Source organism: Saccopteryx bilineata, chromosome 2 (assembly GCF_036850765.1).
Source record: "Saccopteryx bilineata isolate mSacBil1 chromosome 2, mSacBil1_pri_phased_curated, whole genome shotgun sequence".
NCBI lineage: Eukaryota > Metazoa > Chordata > Mammalia > Chiroptera > Emballonuridae > Saccopteryx > Saccopteryx bilineata.
Window position 1 is genome coordinate 371,963,938 of NC_089491.1, and position 14,285 is coordinate 371,978,222.

Consider the following 14,285-nt stretch of genomic DNA (forward strand, 5'->3'; position numbering starts at 1 on the left):
CAACCTCAGCAGTCCAGGTCGACGCTTTATCCTGCACCACTGCACCACCACAGGTCAGGCCAGGTGTTAAAACTTTAATGGTTGCTAGAACAATGCAAATTAAAGCAATAAGATGTCATCTTAACAGAATGGCAGTAAAAAATTTTAGACATAATATCCAACATTATAAAAAATTTAGGGGTGCCTGACCAGGCAGTGGCACAGTGGACAGTGTGTCGGACTAGAATGCGGAGGACTCAGGTTCAAAACTGTAGGTCACCACCTTGAGCATGGGTTCATCCAGCTTGAGTGCGGGCTCACCAGCTTGAGCGCAGGTTTGCTGGCTTGAGCATGGGATCATAGACATGACCCCCATAGTCACTGGCTGGAGCCCAAAGGTCAGTGGCTTGAAGCCCAAGGTCAGTGGCTTAAGTCCAAGGTCACTGGCTTGAGCAAGGACTCACTCGCTCTGCTGTAGCCCCCTGGTCAAGGCACATATGAGAAAGCAATCAATGAACAACTAAGGAATCGCAGTGAAGAACTGATGCTTCTCATCTCTCTCCCTTCCTGTCTGTCTGTCTATCCCTATCTGCCTCTCACAAAAAAAAAAAAAAAAAAAAAAAAATTTAGGGTACTGCAATAAATTTCTGTGTTATAATTATTCTGCAAAGTACCTGGCAGTATTCATTAAAAGTTAAAATCACATGACTTGTGACTATTAATCTCACTTTAGAAATTTTATCCTATCCTATAGAACAGTGCATAAGTTATATACAAAGAGCTGCCCCCTGTAGTTTATTTTACAGTGGTTAAAAAAACAAAACAAAACAAATACCTTTTGACTTCAGGGCATTCTAAGTGCAGTAAAAGTCAAAGACAAATAACCTATTATTTCACTTACAATGGAATCCAAAAAACAAACAAACAAACAAACAAACTCAGACACACATTGAATACATTGTGGCTGCCAGAGGCAGGGTGTGGAAGGTGGGTGAAATGGGTAAAGATGGTCAAAAGGTACAAACTTCTAGTTAAAAAAAATGATAACTGCCTGGCCTGTGGTGGTGCAGTGGATCAAGTGTTGACCTGGAATGCTGAGGTCACTGGTTCAAAGCCCTGGGCTTGCGTGGTCAAGGCACATATGACAAGCATTCAATGAACAACTAAAGTGAAGCAGCTGTAAGTTGATGCTTCTCGCTCCCCCACCCCTGTCTCCTCTCTCTGTAAAATCAATAAATAAAATTCAAGAAAATTATAACTATGTGTGGTGACGGATGTTAACCAGACTTACTGTGGTATACATAAATATAGAATCATTATGTTATACACCTGAAATTAACATGCTAGTGACATCTGAATTAAAAAAAATACTATATGCCTGACCAGGCGGTGGCGCAGTGGATAAGAGTGTTGGACTGGGATGCAGAGGACCCAGGTTTGAGACCCTGAGGTCGCCAGCTTGAGCGCAGGCTCATCTGGTTTGAGCAAAGCTCACCAGCTTGGACCCAAGGTCTCTGGCTCAAGCAAGGGGTTACTTGGTCTGCTGTAGCCCCACGGTCAAGGCACATATGAGAAAGCAATCAATGAACAACTAAGATGTCGCAACACGCAACGAAAAAATGATTGATGCTTCTCATCTCTCCATTCCTGTCTGTCCCTGTCTATCCTTCTCTCTGACTCTCTATCTCTGTAAAAAAAAAAAATACTATAAACAATCTTTCAATAGGGGGTGGTTAAATTATAGTACACCTTCACCAGTAATACTGTGGACAATTTATGCTTTTAAAAAAAAGCTTAGATTCTTATCTATTCATTGAAAACTATGTTTGTATTATACTGTTGGGTAACAAAAGCAAACTACATAGTATAATGTTTATAGCACAACCCTAGTATACCATCCGTGTGAACATGGGAAAGGTGGACAAGAGCATACAAGGCTGTTAACACTGATTACCCCAGAGAGGTGAGAACAGTGGATAGAGAGATATATTAACTTTTTCTTTACATATGTTTGGATTGTTTCACTTCCATTTATAGTGAGCACATATTACACTTTTATAATTTAGTATTTACAATAAAGAGAAAAAAGGCGCATGATCAGGCTGTGACACAGTGGATAGTGTCACACTGGGATGTGGAGGACCCAGGTTCGAAACCCTGAGCTTGCCAGATTGAGCGCGGGCCCACCTGGCTTGAGTGCAGGGTTGCTGGCTTGAGTGTGGGATCATAGACATGACCACATAGTTACTGGCTTGAGCAAGGGGTCACTCGCTCTGCTGTAGCCCCCCCCCCTCGGTCAAGGCACATATGAGAAAGCGGTCAATAAACAACTTAGGTGTCACAATGAAAAGTTGATGCTTCTCATCTCTCCCCCTTCCTGTCTGTCTGTCCCTCTGTCTCTGTCACACTCACACACACATACATACACACACACACACACACACACACGCAAGCTGTCATCTCATTAACTCCTAGAAAATAAAGATCAACTGTGTTTGATTTTCAGCTCATTTGACAAATAAGATCCAACTCTGGATAACCATCTGTCTAGGACAGTATAAAAAAGTTATTTGCCAGAAGACAGAGGACTAGATTAGACCATAATTTGCCATTTCTTTTCCCTTTTAGTTCCCATAACACATAACCAGTTAAAAGTAGGTTTTTACCAAAGGATTTTGTTAGATAAACAGTTAAACATTCACTACTGCAAACAAAACGAGTACAAAGGGCAAACCAAGAGAAGGAAAAGCATTCACAACAACCAAAAGGCGAATACATGAGCTGCTGTCTAAGCACCTGTAGTTTTTTCTGCTCACCTAGCAATAAAAGCAATTGATCAGTTCTTGCAAACCATGTTATATCCTTGATGGTTCACAAACCACAGTGACATATTGCTCTCAGGCAAGAGAACATTCCTCTGGGGCCTGGTTAGGGAGGGGCCCACACCAATTCATTCCTCAGACTATTTCTAAAAATAATAGTTTTTCTAAGTCCTATCTCACTTAAAAAAATAATTTAACTTTCTTTTTCTAAACTCTTCAAAAAAATTATACTGAATCTTTGTCAAGAATAATTTTCCAAAGGCTCAGAAATGGTAAATAGGACAGACTTTGTAGCCATGAAAGAACACTGCTAAAAACAGCTACCTTTGGGGGGGAAAAAAATGAATGCTCAAACCTTTGAGTAGTGAGTTTTTTTCATGCTTGCTGACCCCTGGGAGTGAGTTTTTTTTTCAAAAAATGAAATTAAATTAGTTCCAGTTTTATTAACTTAAAATCATGTTTGTTTGATAACCAGTTTATGGAAACAAGAAAAACATACATTTGCCTTTTTTTTAATGTTGCCTTACCTATTTTTAAAATGTGTACTCTGAAGGGTCAGGAGGCTTGAGGACGTACATGAACATTGTACTACTCAAAGGGTTAAAGGAGGGAGAAACAAAACACAGTTAACACTCACCATAGCTTCAACATCAGCCCAAGTTGTATTTTCTGGATCAGAAACCAGAAAGCTTTGAGTTTCATTTTTAAAAGTCACATTTAGAGTAACCTGTGGTTCCATGCTGTGGGGCTAAAGTTGAGAGGACAAGTGAGAGAGAAAACACATTAAAAAGAGGGTAAATTGTATAAACATATATTCAACAAATACTTATGAGTATTAATATAGGCTGGGCTAGGCTATTCACACAGCAGTGAATGAGAAGACAATGTTTCTGCTCTTCTGCTACTTACAACCTAGTGGGTGGTTTAAAACAAATCTCAAGGTTAAATGTTTGCTGAGAGAATATAAATTTTGGCCACTCCCAAAGAAATAATCTAATATTTGTAAAATCCTTTAGCATTTTCAGGAACATAATATTGATTGGTTAACTGAACAGATACCTACTGCCCAACCCAGGCAGTGGCACAGTGGACAGAGCAAAGGCCTGGGACACTTGAGGATCCAGGTTCAAAACCCCGAGGTCTCTGGCTTGAGTGTGGGCTCACCTGTCTTGAGTACAGGCTCACCAGCTTGAGTGTGGGATCACAGAGATGACCCCATGGTCACTGGTTTGAGCAAGGGGTCATTAGCTCAGCTGGAGCCCCCCAGTCAAGACACGTATGAGAAAGCAATCAATGAACAACTGAAGTGCCAGAACTACAACTTGATGCTTCTCATCTCTCTCCCTTCCTGTCTGTCTTGATCAATTGATCAATCGATAGAGATACTGACTACCTGCTAATAGTAGGACAAGAAAAATAAATTGGATTAGGTCTCTACCATTAGGGAATTTATATTTTTATAACTTAAGAGCAATATTCTACATTTTTTTCTTGGAAAAGCAGTCTTTTCCTAAACTGAACAACTGAGGTTCTATATTAGATCAACTTAAAAAACTTAGAGGCCAAAACACTAGCCAAAAACTACACAGGAGTAGCATTCAACACCCTTCATCCAAGCTCATCTGTTTTTTGTAGTCTACTTTTTTTTCTTTTATGGAGCATATCAAACACACATAAAAGTGGAGAGTAAAACACCTAACTACAACAAAAGACGAAAGGTTACCCTCACTTCCAACTATATTCCTGCATAACCCAAATGCCCCCAATGCCTCCAGTGTGGATTGACTGCAGTCAACTAATGCAACTAATGTTTTAATCAAACTATAGCAATCTAATTTTTTAAAAATGATTATGGGAAAATTTAAACCTATACAAAAAAGAAATGAGATTAATATATAATGAATCCCTATGGACATATCAGCTATCTTCCATAATTAACATAAACTCAGAACTAACCTTTTTTATAGCAATCCCTTGTCCTATTGTATAATTTTGATAGCCATCATTTCATCCATAAAATAATTGAGTATGTACCTCTAAAAGAATTTTTAAAAACCACAGTACCATTATTATATACCTAAGAAGTTAACAATCCTTAAATGAGTGTTTATTCTGGTAAGTTGTTTTTACTTAAGGATTTTGTTTCTTGATGAGTTGTTAGGTAGATTTGTTTTTATAACTTTATGAAAAAATAGTTTGTTTAAATCTAAATATAATCTGTAATGAAAAATGTCAGCTTTTAAACATGTTCACTGACAAATCTTTAATAAGCACCTACAAAGAGCCAAATTCTGATCCAGGCATAGGAGATAGGAGATGAAAAAGATTAAATCCCCAAAGTTTACACTATAATGGGGGAGAAAGCACAAGGGCTAAAAAGAGTTGGGTTGGACACACATTACTCTAGCCATTAATAGTCATAAAACTGTGAGCAAGTCATTTAACCTCTTGAGCTTCAATTCCTTAATCTGTAAATTATGTCTAATATCTCTGCTTTGACAATCTCACAATGCTATCATTAGAATCAAATAAAAATGTGTGCATGTTCTTTGAAAATGTTACTCAAATGTAAAATTATAATAAATCAGTCTTTAGAATCTAAAATAATTGTTTTCCACAGTACACTGTCCCGTGAAACAATACAAGATCATTAAAAATGACCTTGAAGGTTTGAGGATCAAATAATTTTTTTAACCTCAAAACAATTAACTTCCAATTTTCTTCCCTTTGTCTCCACATAGAGTCAAGTTCACCACCAAATTAATACTAGTTTCTAGCAATCCTGCGGACATCTACTCATACGGAATGCAATTTGTGGGGGGTCCTTAAAACCTGGAAAGAATTCCTGTCAACTCCCCATAATCTTGGGCAAAAAAATCAGAGAAATGAAGTACCCGATTCAGTTCATCAAAAGTGGCGACTCTTAAACAGTCTCACTTTTCAATTTTTGAGAAACATAGTTCCACACTTTCCAGAGTCCACAGGAAACTAATCTTCCTCCCCTTTTCTCAAATTACACAATTAGAAATTAGTTTAGATACACTGGAACTGGAGCTCATCCAACTGCTGGTCTGCTGATGAGAAAACAGGAAGTGGGGGAGGTTAGCTCAGCTGGATCATATCCAGGTCTTCATAAAGAACAGTCTATTTCCGTTTGGCTTATACAGTATGTGAAAATTATTTTAGGAAGAGCATTGTGGAAACACCAAAGCTATGGTTAAACCCATCTGCCCTTGCAGATTTAAAGCCAGTAAAGTAAGGCCCTGGACCAAGTAGCTCAGTTGGTTAAGAGCGTAGAGACAGGGTTGCCGGTTCCATGCCAGGTCAGGGCACAGTGAAAAAAATTAACCAATGAACGCATAAAAAAATGAAACAACAAATTGATGGGTTTTTTTCTCTCTCTCTCTCTTTAAAAAATCAATCAATAAACTTTAAAAACAAGAAAAATGCTTTTAAAAATATAAAATAAAGCCAGTAAACTCAGGGATCTGGGGCTTAGGCCTTCAGCTTTTATTAACTGGCATCATGAGTTCATGCCACTGACTCACGTTTGCTTGGCACAAGTCAGCTTTCCATGTCGATTTTTTTCAGGATACCAAAAATCTCTTTACTGAAGCAGGCCTTGGAACCTGAACTTTGATTACTGTCTCCACGAGAAGCTTGTACAAGAAGATATCCTGGACATTAAAATGTATGACGTGGAAAGTTGGGTGTTTGACAAAATAGAAAAACGGTACATTTCTAATACCAGAGGTTCCTGACCAAGAAAACGACTTTATGAGGTTCCTAAAAAGTGGAAGGGGATAGGGTGAGGTGGCTGTATGGTGTCATTTTTTTTTCTTGCAGACTTCATCTTATTCTTCCAGTTATCGTTTTCTAGACTCCAAGTCCCCAAGACAGTGTCACCCCCCCCCCCCCCTAAGGACTCTCGTTTTCTTTGGCTAGGCCCTATTTGTGCCGGTGAGTCTCGGCCTACCACCAGCAGAAGCCAGGCGTTCTGAGCCTCTGATTCTCCATCCCTCCGGTGGTATCAGCCCCCTCGGACCCTCAGAACACAGCCCGTCACTGAAAAGAACCGCTGTCATCAACACGGAAAAAGTTACCCCTTTTTTTTTTACAGGATTTCTCCCTTGAACTTCCCAGAGCTCTCTTAGTGCGACGTGACCCCACCTTTAGGTAACCGCAACGGCTTCCTTACCAGCTTCCCGCCCCCGGGGGGCGCCTGCCGGAGGCCAGAGCAGGGACCGTTCGCTGCCAGCTCGGCTGTTATCCCTGCGGGGTGAATCTAACATGGCGGATAGAAACAGGGCCTAGTCCCCTGTTTTGAGTTTCCAACAATATGATTGGTTCATACTAGCTGTCCCGCAAAACTACCACCCTATTGATTGGTTGAGGGTGAGTTTTTTTTCGGGAGGCGGGGCAAGAACTGCTTGAACCGCACAACAATAACAAACATTGGGGCCCAGGGGTGGAACTACGAGTGCGCAGCCGTAGGCTTGAACCAATATCACTTCCCAGGTAAAATCGGTGCCTATTGCGTTCTCTTAGTAAAGTTTATTGCCCAGAGGACTACTTACCCGAGACTCGCGGGGCTGGATGGGAATTGTAGTCTTCTGAAGATTTGCAGGTTCTTGAGCTTATTATCCGCTCTCAGGATACAAAAACATAACATTCCAATCCGTATCTGTTGACGTGCATAAGCGTACGAAGCTCTTCATTCTATCAACTAGACTACCCTGAGAGTCGTGCCTGCTTCTAGTGTCGGAAGCTCGTCTCCATAGGACTATAGTGTCCAAGTAACACTGTGGCGAAGGTCTTTTGATGGGCAATGCGTGCTGGAAATCGTAGTGTTTTTTGCCTACAATCTTTTTATTTACCTAAACTGGAGACTTCCATTGCGGCGGCAAGGGTGAGACCGCTTCTTGCGAGTGTTGTAGGTACTATCTTGCGCTCATAGTCGAGCCTCAACGATTCCGACTTTAGTACAGCAATCACTGTGACGTAACAAGCCGCCACTGAAAGCGTAAAGATGAGAGGCGGGGCGCCTAGTAGAAAACTCCGGGAAAATTCCTTCTCTTCCGTCTCTTACTAATTATGTAACACAGGGAAAGAATGTTGACCAATTGGGAGCCTCGAAAGACGCTCGGCTCTTTCGGCTCCGCCCTTCCGTAACGTGTTTTCATCTCGCATTCTGAGAGGCTCTCGCTTAGCCGCAGCGGTAGGTTTCCGTGGCAACGGAAAAGCGCGGGAATTACAGAAAAAATTGAATCTGCGATTGCGCGGCGTAAGGTCGCTTCGCTTTCTGGACCGAGGACGGACCGCCCGGGGGGCTTTTCAGAGAACTACGTCCCAGGACTCGGAAAACCCAGATGTTTTGTTCTAAATAAAGGTGAGACTTGCCTGGAGAAGGGAGTCCCCAAGGAGTGCTCGGGGGGATAGATAAGAAACAGGTGTGGAAAGAGTGGGAGAGGGGACTTCTGAAGGACCATAAGATAGGTGTTATCTGGCAGGGGCTGGCGCCGGGTGGAACCTGAAAAGCTTAAGATACTGAATTTGGTATAGTCATGGAGAGGGGTACACTTTGTGGGTCGCGGGGGAAGGAGGCACCAAGGAAAATGAAAGGGGCTGCGTGTGTCCGAAGGGGGAATACTGATATTAGGAGCCGGAATGTGTCTTTAGGGGCACACCATAATGTAAAAAGACGGGTTGGTATATGTGAGAAGGGAATACTGAAGAAGAGGGGCAAGAATGTGCCTTGAAACAGGAGACAGGATTTTGTGGAGGGAGAGCCTTTAAGAATTGGGTTCATAGTCGTTTCCGAGAAGAAATGAATAAAGTAGAGGGGCATCACTAGGCACAGATGCTGCTGGCGTGGGTGTGCCTGAGGCTCCTGAGTTGAGTGCAAGCCAGTGGAAAACACTGGGGAAGGTCAAGAGTGGGAAGCCTTGGTTGGTATTGGCTTTGTTATTTTGATTTTGGTTTTACACAAGAAAACGAAACAGCCCCCTTGTGGCTTTTCCTTGCTTAGAGAAAGGAAAAGACCAAAAGGAAGTGATTGGAGGCTATATGTGAAAACGTAGAGAATTTAAATCGTCTTAATTACAATGAAAAACATGGAACTTTATTACTTTAGTTTTGTTTTTATTTTAAAAAACTTTTCTATTGATTTGAGCGAGACAATGGAGAGGAGAAAGAGAAATGGAAACATAAATTCCTTGTTCCACATAGTTGTTCCATTTATCTGGACACTCGTTACTTGCTTCCTATATGTGCCCAGACTACCTCTGCACGCCAGGATGACGCTCTATTCACTGAACCACCTGACCAGGGCAAAAACATAGAATTTAAAAAACTAAGGCTTTTGTTATTTAGTTGGTGGTTGGGATTATTCTTAAGCACTCCAACATTTAATTTCTCTTATTTAAAAATGACATTTAATGAAACTCAGCTGTTTTTGAAGCTTTTTAGAGAGATTTATATATATATTTGTTTTTGTGTTGAAGTTCATTGTAACAGGAAGAGATGGATTTATGTGCAGATCGTGTTAAAGAAGTACAAAATGTCCTTAATGCTATGCAGAAAATCTTAGAGTGTCCAATCTGGTAAGTCAACAGAATTTATTAATCTGAGATTCTTCCTTACATGTTTATATCCTATGAAAATGAATAGAATTTACCTTACATGGTAAGGAAAAAAATTATAATGTCTGTTAAGATTAGGCTATTAAAGTTGCTGCTTTTCTTAGCTGAAGAGGTTTCTTTCTTTTTTTTTTAAGTAAGAGGATGGGAGATAGACCCCTGGAAAGCCCACTAGCTCGGCAACCAAGCTATTCTAGTGCCTGAGGGGAGTCCATAGAGCCATCCTCAGTCCTAGGGCCAACCATTTGAGCCGAAACTGTGGGAGGAGGAGAGAGAGAGAGATGGAGGGAGGCTGGGAAGGAGAGAGAGAGAAAAAAAGAAGGGAGAAGAGTGGAGAAGCAGATGGTTTCTTCTTCTTTGTTTCCTGACACTCTACCGCTAAGCCAATGGCCAGGGCCTTTATTTATTGATTTTTAGAGAGAGAGAGGAAGAGAAAGAGGTGGGAAGAAGTGGGAAGCATCAACTTGTAGTAGTTGCTTCTTGTATGTGCCTTGACCCAGCAAACTCAGGGTTTCAATCCAGTGACCTCAAGTGTTCCAGGTTGACACTTTATCCATTGTGCCAGCACAGGTCAGGCTAGCCCTGTGTCTTTAAATAAGAATACTGCAAGTTCTCAAAGGTATAAGTATCTCTGACTGGATAAGCCTTTCTTTGTCATCATCTATAAAATAAGAAGGGGACTGGATTATTCAAGTTTTTTTTTTGTTTTGTTTTGTTTTTCTGAAGTTGGAAACAGGGAGGCAGTCAGACAGACTCCCGCATGCGCCCAACTGGGATCCACCCGGCATGCCCACTGGGGGCGATGCTCCCGCCCATCCGGGGCATCGCTCCGTTGCAACCAGAGCCATTCCAGTGCCTGAGGCAGAGGCCATAGAGCCATCCCCAGCGCCCGGGCCAGCCTTGCTCCAGTGGAGCCCGGCTGCGGGAGGGGAAGAGAGAGACAGAGAGGAAGGAGAGGGGGAGGGGTAGAGAAGCAGATGGGCACTTCTCCTGTGTGCCCCGGCCAGGAATCGAACCCAGGACCCCCACATGCCAGGCTGACGCTCCACCACTGAGCCAACCGGCCAGGGCCAATATTCAAGTTTTTAAAAAATTGAGGTATAATATGTGAAATGCAGAGATCTTAAGTGTGCAAGCCGCTGAGTTTTGATGTGTAGATGTACATATATATATGTATCTATCTGTGTAGCCCAGCCAAGATATAGAACATATATTATATATATATATTTTGTTATTGTTGCGAGAGAGATGAGAAGCATCAACTTGTAGTTGTGGCACTTTTATTTTTTCATTGATTGCTTCTCACATGAGCCTTGTTTGGGGGGTCCAGCTGAGTCTGTGACCCCTTGCTCAAGCCAGCGACCTTTGGGCTCAAGTCAGGAACCATGGTGTCGTGTCTATGATCCCACGTACAAGCCAGCAACCCCATGCTCAAGCAGGTGAGCCTGTGCTCAAGCCTACAACCTTGGGATTTTGAACCTGGGTCCTCAGTGTCCCAGGTTGAGGCTCTATCCCCTGGGCTATCATCTATCTGGTCAGGCTCTTTAATATTTTTAAAGTTGACTTTAGAGAGAGAGGAAAAGAGAACAGGGGAGGGAGGGAGAGAAACATCAATTTGTTGTTCCACTTATTTACACATTCATTGGCTGATTATTGTATGTACCCTGATCAGGTTGGGACCCACAACCTTTGCATGAGGATCAGGTGGACACTTTAACCAACTGAGCTACCAGGCCAGGGATAAAACATTTCTACCACCTTTAAAAGTTTTCTTGTGGATATTCAGGAGCTCTCAACTTGGCCAACCTCCACCACGTTTGGAGGCCTGTGAATAAAACTGTATTTCAATATAATTAGTTTCTGCCCTGGCTCAGTAGCTCAGCTAGTTGGAGCATCATCAGGAGAAACATCAAGGTTGCTGGTTTGATTTTCAGTCTGGGCATATACGGAAAGTGAACAGTGGATACACAACTAAGTGGAATAAATGAATACTTCTCTCTCTCTATCTTCCTCCCACCCTCCCTTCTTCCCTCCCATTTTCCCTCTCCTTCCCTCTCTCCCTCTCTCCTCCTTTTCTCTTTCTGACTTTCAAAAATCAATTTAGGCCCTGGCCGGTTGGCTCAGCGGTAGAGCGTCTGCCTGGTGTGCAGGAGTCCCGGGTTCGATTCCCGGCCAGGGCACAAAGGAGAAGCGCCCATCTGCTTCTCCACCCCTCCCCCTCTCCTTCCTCTCTGTCTCTCTCTTCCCCTCCCACAGCCGAGGCTCCATTGGAGCAAAGATGGCTCGGGTGTTGGGGATGGCTCTGTGGCCTCTGCCTCAGGCACTAGAATGGCTTTGGATGCAACAGACGTCCCAGAGGGGCAGAACATCGCTCCCTGGTGGGCATGCCGGGTGGATCCCGGTTGGGCGCATGCGGAAGTCTGTCTGACTGCCTCCCCGTTTCTAACTTTGGAAAAATGAAAAAAAAAAATCAATTTAAAAAAATTAACCAATGAATGTATAAGTGGAACAACAAATCCATGTTTCTCTCCCCTCCTTCTCTTTCTCTGAAATCAATCAATAAAATTAAAAAAGCAATACTACCTGGAGGAATTTTCAGATAACCCTATTTAAAATTTTTTATTTTATTTTATTTATTGATTTTTAGAGGGGGGAGAGAGAGAGAGAGAGAAAGAAAGAAAGAAGGAAGGAAGGAAGGAAGGAAGGAAGAAAAGAAAAGAAAAAGAAAAAGAAAAAGAAAAAGAAAAAGAGCAGGAAGCATCAATTCCCATATCTGCCTTGACCTGGCAAGCCCAAGGTTTCGAACCGGCAACCTCAGTGTTCCAGGTCGACGCTTTATCCCACTGTGCCACCACAGGTCAGGCTAAAACTTTTTTTTAATTTTATTTTTATTAAACTTTTTTTCTTTATTATTTACTCATTTTAGAGAGGAGGGGGCAGGAAGCATCAACTCCTATATGTGCCTTCATCAGACAAGTGCAGGGTTTTGAACCGGCGACCTCAGCGTTCCAGGTTGACGCTTTATCCACTGCGCCACCACAAGTCAGGCCCTATTTAAAATTCTAACATCTCACCAACTCTTTTTGTGTGTGTGACAGAGTCAGACAGAGGGACAGATAGGGACAGGCAGACAGGAAGGGAGAGAGATGAGAAGCATCAATTCTTCAATGCGACACCTTAGTTCTTTGATTGTTTTCTCAAATGTGCTTTGATCGGGGGACTACAGCAGATCGAGTGACTCCTTGCTCGAGCCGGCGACCTCGGGGTCTTATACCTGGGTCTTCTGTGTCCCAGTCCGACGCTCTATTCCCTGCGCCACTGCCTGGTCAGGCCCACCAACTTTTTATACCCTTTATATTTTCTCTGTAATTCTTATTACTACATGACATTATATATAATTTATTTAACTTTTTTCTCTACCCCACAAAATATAAACTCCATGAGAGCAGAGGTTTTTATTTGTTTACTTCTGTATCCTCAGGACTTAGAATAGTGCCTGGCCACAGTAACCATTGGGTAAACATTTGTTTGAAGATATTAAATAATAAACTAAATTGGTTATTCAATAGTTTACTGGTTTAAACATTGTGATGGTTAGTGCTGGGTAACATTCAAAAAATAAATTGGAAAGCTGCACCTATTGCTTCTTACCTTGAATAAAGGAGAGTAAATAAAGTAAATTTTCCTTTGTGCTTCATGAAAGTTGTTTATCATATTTGGAGTCAAGTAAATAATATTAAAGAAAACGCAAGTTGTGTTTTCAGAGAGATACAAGATTTTTAAGTAACCCTCCCCTCCCTTGCCCCTCAACTTTTCAACCAAACAAAAACAAGAGCTAAATGAGATTTATAGCCTAATTTATGAAACATCAGAGCCAGAGAAGCAAGAAATGGCAATTGGGGAAAAAACAGCTTTTGAAAAGTCAGAAAACTCATCATAATTACAAAGAGTGATCAAAAAGTCCTCAATAGCCTGACCAGGTGGTGGCGCAGTGGATAGAGCATCAGACTGGGATGTGGAGGACCCAGGTTTGAGACCCCGAGGTAGCCAGCTTGAGTACGGGCTCATAGCAAGGCTTACCAGCTTGAGCCCAAGGTTGCTGGCTCGAGCAATGGGTCACTCGGTCTGCTATCCTCCCACCATAGGCACATATGAGAAATCAATCAATGAACAACTAAGGAACTGCAAAGAAGAATTGATGTTTCTCATCTCTCTCCCTTCCTGTCTGTCTGTCCCTGTCTGTCCTTCTCTCTGACTCTCTCTGTCTGCCACAAAAAAATAAAACAGCAATACAAAAATCCTCAATAGTGTGTCATTTAGGTCCATTTATTTTATATTTCCATTGAAAATTAAACTATCAATTAGAAAATGCAGATACAAGATGAAAGTTGCCTGACCAGGAGGTGGCGCAGTGGATAGAGGGTCAGACTGGGATGCAGAAGGACCCATGTTCAAGACCCCGAGGTCGCCAGCTTGAGCACGGGCTCATCTGGCTTGAGCAAAAAGCTCACCAGCTTGGACCCACGGTCGCTGGCTCGAGTAAGGGGTTACTCAGTCTGCTGAAGGCCCGCGGTCAAGGCACATATGAGAAAGCAATCAATTGACAACTAAGGTATCGCAACGAAAAACTGATGATTGATGCTTCTCATCTCTCTCTGTTCCTGTCTGTCCCTATCTATCCCTTTCTGACTCTCTCTCTGTCCTTGTTAAAAAACAACAACAACAACAACAAAAAAAACACAAAAAAACAAAAAAAACCCGTGAAAGTTAATGCTAAATTTTCATTTCGGCCAAATATTATATATTTTACTGCTTATATTTTTTCATCTGTTTTTTTATTAGAAAT

General features: G+C 42.0%; 2 protein-coding genes and 1 non-coding gene across 6 annotated transcripts in view; 2 read left to right on the forward strand and 1 right to left on the reverse strand.

Annotated features, from left to right (window-relative positions):
* NBR1 (NBR1 autophagy cargo receptor) overlaps positions 1 to 7,513 on the reverse strand; it is a 41,102-nt gene extending 33,589 nt beyond the window's left edge. For 3 of the 4 annotated variants that reach the window (XM_066263530.1, XM_066263529.1, XM_066263527.1), the window contains exons 1-2: positions 7,000 to 7,155; positions 3,439 to 3,549 (exon numbers count right to left, since the gene is read on the reverse strand). In XM_066263530.1, coding sequence (XP_066119627.1) covers positions 3,439 to 3,540 — 102 coding nt within the window. In that variant the 5' untranslated portion in view covers positions 3,541 to 3,549; positions 7,000 to 7,155. Of the gene's footprint in view, positions 1 to 3,438; positions 3,550 to 6,999; positions 7,156 to 7,378 lie in introns of those variants that run through there. The other variant, XM_066263528.1, reaches the window with a different exon arrangement.
* A 392-nt stretch (positions 7,514 to 7,905) lies between these two features.
* BRCA1 (BRCA1 DNA repair associated) overlaps positions 7,906 to 14,285 on the forward strand; it is a 70,281-nt gene continuing 63,901 nt past the window's right edge. The window contains exons 1-2 of the mRNA XM_066263526.1: positions 7,906 to 8,190; positions 9,305 to 9,403. Of these exons, the coding sequence (XP_066119623.1) occupies positions 9,324 to 9,403 (80 nt within the window). The 5' untranslated portion in view covers positions 7,906 to 8,190; positions 9,305 to 9,323. The remainder of the gene's footprint in view (positions 8,191 to 9,304; positions 9,404 to 14,285) is intronic.
* TRNAT-GGU (transfer RNA threonine (anticodon GGU)) lies at positions 11,544 to 11,619 on the forward strand. The gene has a single exon. It is a non-coding gene; the product is annotated as a tRNA-Thr (tRNA).